The sequence below is a fragment of the Cicer arietinum genome, chromosome 7, assembly GCF_000331145.2.
Source record: "Cicer arietinum cultivar CDC Frontier isolate Library 1 chromosome 7, Cicar.CDCFrontier_v2.0, whole genome shotgun sequence".
Taxonomy (NCBI): Eukaryota; Viridiplantae; Streptophyta; class Magnoliopsida; order Fabales; family Fabaceae; genus Cicer; species Cicer arietinum.
The window spans coordinates 57,493,183-57,504,085 of record NC_021166.2 but is presented as its reverse complement, the minus strand read 5'-3'; the positions used below and the strand labels follow the sequence as shown (position 1 = coordinate 57,504,085).

General features: G+C 27.3%; 1 protein-coding gene across 7 annotated transcripts in view; it reads right to left on the bottom strand.

The window, feature by feature from the left end:
• LOC101501649 (threonine--tRNA ligase, mitochondrial 1-like) overlaps positions 1–2,551 on the bottom strand; it is a 5,056-nt gene extending 2,505 nt beyond the window's left edge. Inside the window, exons 1-8 of one of the 7 annotated variants that reach the window (XM_012718595.3) lie at positions 2,460–2,540; positions 2,166–2,234; positions 1,775–1,877; positions 1,437–1,525; positions 1,252–1,348; positions 1,080–1,166; positions 878–962; positions 121–215 (exon numbers count right to left, since the gene is read on the bottom strand). In XM_012718595.3, coding sequence (XP_012574049.1) covers positions 121–215; positions 878–962; positions 1,080–1,166; positions 1,252–1,348; positions 1,437–1,525; positions 1,775–1,877; positions 2,166–2,215 — 606 coding nt within the window. In that variant the 5' untranslated portion in view covers positions 2,216–2,234; positions 2,460–2,540. Of the gene's footprint in view, positions 1–120; positions 216–877; positions 963–1,079; positions 1,167–1,251; positions 1,349–1,436; positions 1,526–1,774; positions 1,878–2,090 lie in introns of all 7 variants that reach the window. The other 6 variants (XM_012718594.3, XM_027336511.2, XM_073370759.1 and 3 more) reach the window with 6 other exon arrangements.
• Positions 2,552–10,903: the final 8,352 nt, after the last annotated feature.

Here is a 10,903-nt window from a genome sequence, read left to right as displayed (position 1 = left end):
ACAATAGAAGCCAAAATGGCAATGTAACCAAGATCAAACAAAGAAAACAGATCCCATTCCACAGTCCCACCAAAACTTATATTGTGTTGTTCATATATATAGCACAAGAGAAAGGTTTACCTGCTGAAATCTCCTAGTATGTGTTAATCCATGCAGGGAAGCAATGGCCTCATTCCGATGCAAAACGCCAAAATCAGCGAAGCGAAGAGGAAGTTCTGTAAAGCAATAAAAAATATTGTGAGATAACATTTCAGGTGAAAATATCCATTGAAACTAAATTATACACTCACTTACACAATGAAAACTAAATTATCTCTAACTCCCATATGTTCGGAACCCCATAATTGAATTGAAAAGAATGAACAATTATATTGAAAGATTGAGAAAGGATAAAAGAGAATAGGAGAGAAATCTCTCCTCTGAGAGTTTTCTCTTCACAATAGAGTCAGTACTCTATTCACAAATGATTACAATATTCAATGATACCCCTCTCTATCATCGTATTCTCCTATAAATACAAATACTTCCCAGACTAAACAAACAACTAACTAACGAACTACCTTCCTAACTAATTCTCCCTATTCAACTTGGGACATAGATGATCGAGTTCTATATGCCAAAATGAAATTATGTGGAAAAAGTACAGCTTATAAATAAAGCAAAAAGAAAGACGAAGCCATATAAAATCACACTATACAGGTATTGTTCAATGTAGACATTTAAAATCAAATTAATTGTCAATACATTGACCAAAAAGCTCAAACAGGTGCATTATCCCGATTTCAACAACAAACTATGAACTAGCTCAGCCACCCCAAGTACAAACAAATACAAAAGATATCATTTGAAGAAATATGTCTATGCCAACGAAAATTACCTCTGTACGATCGAACCCTGTGCTTAAACATCAAGCAGTGCCCTGGGCAATTCATTGGTTTCAAACCAAACTCCTGTTTGTCAATCTAAAACATACATATATATATATATAATTTGGTTAGATAACTTGATTGCGTTTAAAATAAAAACCTATTATGAAGGTTTTGTACCGCTAAGACCATATGCAAACAACAACAAAATACCTCTAAGACAAACATATCCTCTTTATGATGTTTTGCATGACTAGATTGCATCCACAAATCCATGTTGAATACATTTGGGGACATAACCTGGTGATTTCAAGCAAGTTGTACTAAGCACTTGGAAAAAGATTGTTTTTAGTAATATCAAGAAACTTCTATACTGAAACTTTACTTCTTGATAGCCCCTATCCCTATATTGATTTCGAATGAAGTCCATGAGTTTGTTGTAGATCCGAGCACCATGTGGAAGAAAAAACCAGCTTCCCGGGCTGACATAAACAGGACAGACCAAGAGATAGACAGTAAGAAAGGCTTACTAAATTCTGCAATCAGACAAGAATGAACCCACCACTATACCTCCACTCATGATGAATAATAAGCTCTTGTTTCACTCCCAAAATCCTGTGATCATACTTTGAAGCCTCTTCATGTTGATGCAAATGCTCCTGAAATAAAGAGGAAAAAAAAAAAGAAACATAATCAAATTATAAAATCATATTGTAGCTTTAGAAAGGGTGTGCATAGAAGTTGGTATCACCGTGAAAACAAACAATCTATTAGTCAAGACACGTAAACACAGAAAAGCACACAACTAAGCCCAAAAACTGTAAACTATACACTGGCTTTAAGGACAAAGATAACCAATATTGAACAACAAGTGTTTAGTTATTTACTTATTCCACAAGATTGGTTACCTTTATGGGATCTGATGACAGTGATTTTTGGCAAGTTGGCGCTTCTTCCTTCGTGTAAGTAACCATTGCAGTGGCAGCAGAGTAAGATGAGCAGGAAACCTTACTGAAATGAAGAACTAAGGAGTGAGTGGAAGCATATTGTAAGCATAAATAATGTAATTTTTTCAAATACTGTAAATTATTGAAATACAATACAATCAATATATCACTTTGTCCAACATATATTCAATGTTATAACTAAGGATGTGCATGCAGTGGTTAACCAAACCATATTGTTATAATAAACCAGTTCAAGATTTTGTGAAATGGTTTGTACCAGTTTGGATTGGGTTCGGTATTTATAACTGGATTTTAAACCGGATTAAAAGTGGTTTTTGAAACCTCTTCGCACCTGAAACTGGACCAGTGCTTAAATCTCCATACACAACTCCTCATTTTCATGAAATTGAAACATCACCAACTGATCAGAAGAACCAACATTGTTTGAGTGGCAGGAAATAGAGTCAATTTCAAAGGAATTGCAAGTGGAGTCATCATAAGTATAATCTAAGATGTAGTAAACAGCATAATTAATGGAAACCTAAGTATTGTTGTTATAACAAGAAAGGTAGAAAATAAAATACTTGAAGCTTGTGTGAAAATAAAATGGATATGGACTTAAGAGTCTTCGGCAAAAGGAGAGTACAAGGCTTAATGAAGCACACAGGGTCCTACTAGATGAGCGGTTGACGGTTCACGTCGTGATCCGTTGATGAGCGTTGCTTCAAATCCGTAAAAAAAAATTGATTTGGAAACTTTTGATATTTTAATTATATTACTCCAAAAATAACTTTTTATTCTTAATTTTTTAAATAATAATTATCTTAATTGATATTTATACAAACTGAATTGATATATGTTTCTTAAAATATCATATTGAAACTTTAATTTAAAATTTTATTCCTAACTATATAAAATAGTTGTTTTTTCACTTTAAATCTAAACTAAATTTTGGTTACAATAATAATTTAATAAATAATTTATTTATTAATTTTTGAAAAGTCTCATCTAGTCGTTTTCAATGTATTGACACCTGCAAGGGACACTACGATTGATATTGATGGTGGATACTATTTTAGGAGATAGTGTTATGTGTGATGAATGATATCATATTTAACAACACTCTCATATGATACTAGTACTAAATTTCAAATAAACTGCAAATCCATCATACTAACTCGTTGATTTTCATTACGGCGTGCAAATTAATAATAAAAATTTTGATACTAATGAATGATTAAACAAAACAATGTAATTAATGAGGAAGAATAAAAACAAAATAAAAGCATACTGAAGATGTGAGCATTGCAAGACATGATGAGAAATATAGAAATAGAATCAAAATGAAAACAAAAAGAAAAGGAAAAAGGAAAAGATTAAAGAAAATATTGCAAGAGAAGAGATGGTACCAACAAGTGTAGCGGTTTTGTGTTGTATTCTGTTGGAGAAGGTTTGCTAAAAGACAATATGGATTTGTAAAAATATAAGTATTTTTTAAAACCCTAATCAATCAATCCATTAATAAATAGATTTGTTTTGATTGGGTTATTACTTATTAGATATGTGTGAGACATAACTATTTTAAAAAAAGATCCATAAATTATATAATTATGAAAAAAGAAATCAACACTTGCAGTAAATTTGATAATTTAAAAGTTCCGTGTAAGCATACTTGAATAAGCTAATAATAGTGTGATTGAAAATATGAGATAGGTAAAAAACTGTGATAAGCTTTTGTTGGTGATTTTATTAAAAATAATAGTAAAATATATTTTATTATTTGTTAATTTCTCATTCATTTCACCTTGTGTGCCGATTGCCATTAGTGAGTTCTGTTACAAAAAAAAAAAAAAAAAAAACAATTATTTTACCATTTATTTGTTTCATATGACATTAAGACCAATCAATTATGTGACAAAGGTTTAGAAAATGCTTTTAATTCTTACATAATTACCGTAAATTTTACTTTAATAACTTTGATGACATGATTTAATGTATTTTTATATAAAAGAGATTTAACACGCAATTGTAGAATTCTGATTTTGAATATAGAATAAAATGTAATATTAACACCTATCACTATCAGTTAGGCAATTTAAGAACTAATATGATTTAATGTTAACCTAAGTATTGTTGTTATAACAAAAACGATAGAAAATAAAATACTCGAAGCTTGTGTGAAAATAAAATGGATATGCATGGCAAAAGGAGAGTACAAGGCTTAATGAAGCACATCATAACCTATATATCACCGACATTTCTAATCGGAAGCGTGATCCAGAGTCCTACTAGTGTCCCAAATTTTTAAGGACGCCAAAATTTCTTTTAAATTATAGAAAAATATATAATAAAAAAATGTAGTATAAAAAATGTCAAAGTTTAAATGATTCAAGGTTTTTCTTCTCAAACTTTAAGTCTAAAATTTTAAATTTATAAATTGTTGAACTCTAATGGTGGAATATATACAAAAAAAATAATGAGTCCTTTTAGCAATAAAAAAAATGTATATCTTTGTCTTAATAGTCTAGTAGACCAATGAAAAACTTCTTTTCAGAAAACATAACAGCATCACATAGTCAGCAAAATTCTCAGAGACACCCTATAACAACAACAACAACTTCAATCAAAGGTGTGCGATACAGAACGGTAAAGAACAACAGCAACAATAAACACAAACAGAATCCTAAAAAAACAAGTAGAAGGTTCAGCACACAACCCTATATGTGGAAAGGACACGACAGTAGCTGCGAACTGAAACAATGCGACAGAAAAGGCACAACGGCGCGGGCCCAAGTCACCAAAATTTATTTTATTTTCACTTTTATTTCCAAATTTTAGAAACGTATTTTATTTCTAAAATGTACAGATTTGAAAATTAATAAAAAATTGATTTGGAAATTTTTGAAAATTTTTAAATTTAAAAACTTTCAAAATTTTCGAAACTTGTAAAATGTAATTTTTATTTTAAAAATTTAAAATTCTTAAATTATAAATTTTAAAACTTATTATAAATAGTTAGTAAAATTGTATTTTAATATATTTTAAGAATAGTAGGTTTAAGTATAGAGTGCATCTTCTCAATTGATATTTTAATTATATTACTCCAAAAATAACTTTTTATTCTTAATTTTTTAAATAATAATTATTTTAAATGATATTTGTACAAACTGAATTTATATTTTTTTCTTAAAATACCATATTGAAACTTTAATTTAAAATTTTATTACTAACTATATAAAATAATTGTTTTTTCACTTTAAATCTAAATAAACTTTGATTACAATAATAATTTAATAAATAATTTATTTATTAATTTTTGAAAAGTCTCATCTAGTCATTCTCAACGTATTGACACCTGCAAGAGACACCGCGATTGATATTGACGGTGGATACTATTTTAGGAGATAGTGTTGTGTGTGATGAATGATATCAAATTTAACAACACTCTCATATGATACTAGTACTAAATTTTAAGTAAACTGCAAATCCATCATACTAACTCGTTGATTTTCATTACGGCGTGCAAATTAATAATAAAAATTTTGGTACTAATGAATGATTAAGCAAAACAATGTAATTAATGAGGAAGAATAAAAACAAAATAAAAGCATACTGAAAATGTGAGCATTGCAAGACATGATGAGAAATATAGAAATAGAATCAAAATGAAAACAAAAAGAAAAGGAAAAAGGAAAAGATTAAAGAAAATATTGCAAGAGAAGAGATGGTACCAACAAGTGTAGCAGTTTTGTGTTGTATTCTGTTGGAGAAGGTTTGCGAAAAGACAATATGGATTTGTAAAATATCAGTATTTTTTAAAACCCTAATCAATCAATCCATTAATAAATAGATTTGTTTTGATTGGGTTATTACTTATTAGATATGTGCGAGACATAACTATTTTTAAAAAAGATTCATAAATTATATAATTATGAAAAAAGAAATCAACGCTTGTAGTAAATTTGATAATTTAAAAGTTCCGTGTAAGATACTTGAATAAGCTAATAATAGTGTGAGAGTTTTGAAAATATGAGATAGGTAAGAAACTTTGATAAGCTTTTGTTGGAGATTTTATTAAAAATAATAGTAAAATATATTTTATTATTTGTTAATTTCTCATTCATTTCACCTTGAGTGCCGATTGCCATTAGTGAGTTATGTTACAAAAAAAAAAAAAAAAATTAGTTTACTATTTATTTGTTTCATATGACATTAAGACCAATCAATTATGTGACCAAAGTTTCGAAAACGCTTTTAATTTTTACATAATTACCGTAAATTTTACTTTAATAACTTTGATGACATGGTTTAATGTATTTTTATATAGAAGAGATTTAACACGCAATTATGGAATTTTGATTTTGAATCTAGAATAAAATGTAATATTAAACCTATCACTATCAGTTAGGCGATTTAAGATCTAATATGATTTAATGGTATAAAAAAGGAAAAAACAAGGAAATAAAACAGGCGAGTGATTTTTAGTTGTTTTTAAAAGAATTAGCATTTTCTCAAAATCATAAGTGTCTTCAGAAGTATTTTATATTATTATGAGGTGCTAGTTTTGTGGATTCTCTTTGTGTAAAGAAGACTCTTGCTCAACAATTGTGGAGGGTTGTTTTATCATAGATTCTCTTTGTTTTAGCTACTAGTAAACATCTTATTATTTTGGATTGAGCTTTAAAATATCGAACAATTGGGTTACTGATTTGATTTGAGGTAATTAGTATTTTTGCATACACCTATTTATATCTCTAGGTGAATCAGTTAAATCAGAAATAAAAAAGACTGATTCAAGAAGGTGTAAAAACAGTTAATCTTAAAAATTGTGTTAAAATTGTTCGAATCAAATAGAACCAGACATAATTGGTGTTGCAAAGTCCTAAAAATAGTGTTAAAATTGTTAGAATTAAAGAGAAACCAAACATAATTGGTGTTGCAAAATCAATATAGTGTTAGAAAACTGATTTATTTTTCTCACTTTATATATAAGAGTTTCATTATGATCTAAGAACTTGTTTCCCTTGCAACTTTCTCACTTGATATTTAATAATTTAAGGAGTACTTTTTAAACATTTGTAAGAAAACCAGAAGTTGATTTATGATCATTTGTCATAGTGAATATCAATTTTTTTTAAGTTATAAAAAAATGTTTTTGATGCAATATTAAAAAAAAGCTTCTCATAAACCATTTTATATTATTTTTCATATTCACATTAAAAAAAATAAATGAAAAATTTTAAATGTGATTAATGTTTGAAAAAAAAAATAATTTTTATGGATTGCTTAAACAAAATGACCCTAAATCTCATTTACGGTTATTGTTATGAAGGTCAAAGTATTGGGCTTCAGTTTATGTTGCTGCTACTTTGTTATGGGCCTACTGAAGAAACGACACAGTTATTTTATTTTTAGTATTTGTGCACTCTTTTATTTTTTATGGATTTTACAATAGATTATTTGAAAAAGTACATATTTGTTTGACTTTTAATTTTAAATTATTATTATTGACATGAACTTTTTATGAATCTCAACATTATATTTATTACCTGGATCAACTATGATTGGACCGGTTGCACTAGTTAAATCACGACCGTAAATACACACGACCCCGCACTAGAACCCAACACCTCAGTCCTAAGCATCTCCGCAGGAATTGGTTGCACCGCCGCCATAGTATAATCACCAACAGCAACCATAGCATTTCAATATGTGTATTCAATCTATTAATTCGGTATATTGAATGTCGATTTGATTGAGTAATTTCAAATCAACAATCTTAAAATTATTGAACTTTTATAATAAGAAAAATGTTAAGGAATAAACTTCACTTCAAATTCAACCTTGATTTTTAATTTGATTATAATTATTAAATTCGTTTATTGAATTATTACTGAATTCTCTCTACTATTCTTGTTACAATTCTTAGTGACAAATTCTTTAATTTCAAAATAGCCTCTATTTTTTTTAATAGATTTAACGCCATATATACCACATGTATAATTGAATGCAATTTTTCATAATAACTTTAACTGTACTTTTAGAAATAATATTTGTCTTCAGATCGAACTCGACAAACATTCGAGCAAAACAACCTATTGAATAAATAGAAGTAAGGTGGTCTACGTTGAACGTGGTAACTACAAGAGTACATATTCTCGATGAAAAGTTTCTATTATAAAGTTCCGTAAAGAATTTTGAAATATGAATCCACACATAGAGTTTTCGAATTGTATTAGCATTAGTACCAAAAAAAATAACAAAATCTATGAACAATGAGACAATGAACAACAATTATTTGAAGTCCTTCAAATAACGGATGATTGTAATCCTTCACATTAGTAAAATGCCCCATCCACCATTCTGAAATTACTTTAATTAGCTTAATATTCAGCCTAATAATTTCGGTATTTGTTATTTGAGTTAGGTCTTAACAATATATATACCTCTTTTAAATAATTGACTATTGAAATATTATCTTTTAACTAATTGACATGTGACAAATATTTGTTTTATATATGATTTATATAGAAAATTATAATTAGAGTATTTTTTTTTCAATCTTTTAATAAAATATATATTTCTCTTTCACATATTTGATTTGTGAAAATCATTTTTTTATACTAATTGACTAATAAAAACAATTTGTCTAGTGTATGATTTTTATTGCAAATTATAATTAGTGTATTATAATTTTTCTCAAAAAATTGTATATAATATATTTAAGAGATAAACTACTTAAAAATACATATTCATATTTTAACTTATTAACTCTGAAAGATTGTCTTATAACAAAGTGAGAAGTGAGCATGAGAACATATTTTTCTCGTATATACCTTATATATAATATTATAATTAGCGTATTATAAATTATTCCAAATTTTACGTGAAAAATATTCAAAAGACATAGTTTTTATGAAAAACATATTTCTAATTAAAAAATAAAATAAAAAATATTAATAATAATAATAATAATAATAATAATAAAGATTAAATAATTTTTAGTGTTTATAACATTGTGATTGTAGTCCTCATAAAAATATCACATTTTTAATTTCTATAATAAAAAAGAATCATATTTGTATAACGTGAGTTTTAATTTTGTAATCCTTGTGAAAAAAGATTATATTTACTATGACAAATATATCTTCAGTTATTGACTTTATATAAAATTAAAAATAATTCTCATATTTATTCTTTCGTTAGAAAATTAGAATTAAAAGTAATATTTTTATTTTGATATTATAAAGTTATAAATAACATATGTTTAGTTTAATATTTGTATTTTTTTTATTAATATCTGTATTTTGTTTGGCATAAGATATTAAAAATTAGTAAAAATACACTTGCCCCTTCAGGGACATCCGATAAAATAAAAATATACTGCTTCTCACTTTGTTCCATCATAACCATCAATTTTGCAAAAAAAAAAAATATATAAAAAAAGTTCATGTTTAGTTTTCAATATAATATTTATTATTCTTAATTATATAATCTAATTAATATTATATGTATTACTTTCAAATTATTATTTTTCACTTTGTATCTCATCTATTTGTTATTTTGAAGCAAAGTGAACTTATTTTATTTTATCAATAAGAGTAGGGATAATACAAGCTGGAGGATGATAGAAATAATTGAGATTAGACTAAAATATTGACACTATAGCTAAATTATGGGCAACCATATTAACTTGTTTTTCAATGTAAAGTAATCTATAGGTAGAGCGTCAATATGGGATAGTCCGCTCACTCCGCTAAAACATAAGACTTGGACCTAATAATTTCAACCCGAATTTTTTTAGAGCTTTTGAGTCTGGTTCAAATAAATTCAGGGTTTTGTACCGTGCACCCCTCCACTTGTACCTCCCACCCCTCATCATCAAGGAAAATTCCAAATTGCCCCTAATATTATTAGTAAAAACCCCCAAAAAGATTCTCTTTTTTTTTCATCCATTTTTTGCACGAACATGAAACTTTCGAAGTTCATTTTTTTCCAAAATTTTGAAACTTTCGAAAGTTTCCATGAACATGAAACTTTCGAAATGCAGAAACTTTCGAAACTTTCTGACAATTTGAAAGTTTCGAAATATAAAATTCAGAAACGTAAAGTTTTCCAGTTTCGAAATTTTGCTATTCATGGAAAGTCCCGAAATGCATTTTTATTAGTAATAAATAGTAATGAATTAATACTAATAAATAGTAATAAATTTATAATAATAAATTCATAGTAATATATTTATAGTAATAAATTAATAGTATTAACTTTGATATCTAATTTCAGAAGTTTATTTTTAGATTTTCTAAAAATGAATTGAAATTTTCGAAAGTTTAGAATTTTTTGAAACTTTCGAAATTGACTTACTTCGAATGTTTGAAATTTTTGAAAAATATATGTTTCATTTCGGAAGTTTCATATTCAACGAAAGTTTCGAATGATATGTGTTTCGGAAGTTTCAAATTCTTCCAAACTTTCGAAACTTTCTGGAAATGTTAACTTCAAAACTTTCATATTCATCGAAAGTTTCGAAATTGGTAATTATTTATGTAAAGTTATATTTCGAAAGTTTCTAATTTAACAAAAGTTCCAAATAGATAATAAAACTCAGTTTTAATTATTTCAAAAGTTTAAAACTTTCGAATATTAAGAAAATTTTTGTAGGTTTCGAAAGTGGGGGTGAGAAAAGAGAGTGATAAAATAAAAAGGGTAAAATAGTCAATGGAAAAAATGAGGGGGTGGAAGGTAAAAATGGAGGGGTGCACGATACAATTCTCATAAATTCATTACCCATTTGGGTTAGCCCGTTTAGGTACTGGATAGCCCACAACCCGCATAATCAATTTTAAAAAAAAGTAAAATTGGCCTTAAAAAAGTCCAATCAAACAAAAATTAACCTGGGTTGTGTCCAATTTTTTTAAGAATTCACAAAGACATAATAAATCATATTTTGAAGGAAAATGTGACGGCACTATCAAAGTCTCACTCCTAAAACAAGGCAGTGACTAATTCTAATTGTTTCCAAAATAATTACATTCACTCCAAAGGTGTGAGTCCAACAATGACACTCATCTTAACGTCAATCAGCGTTCA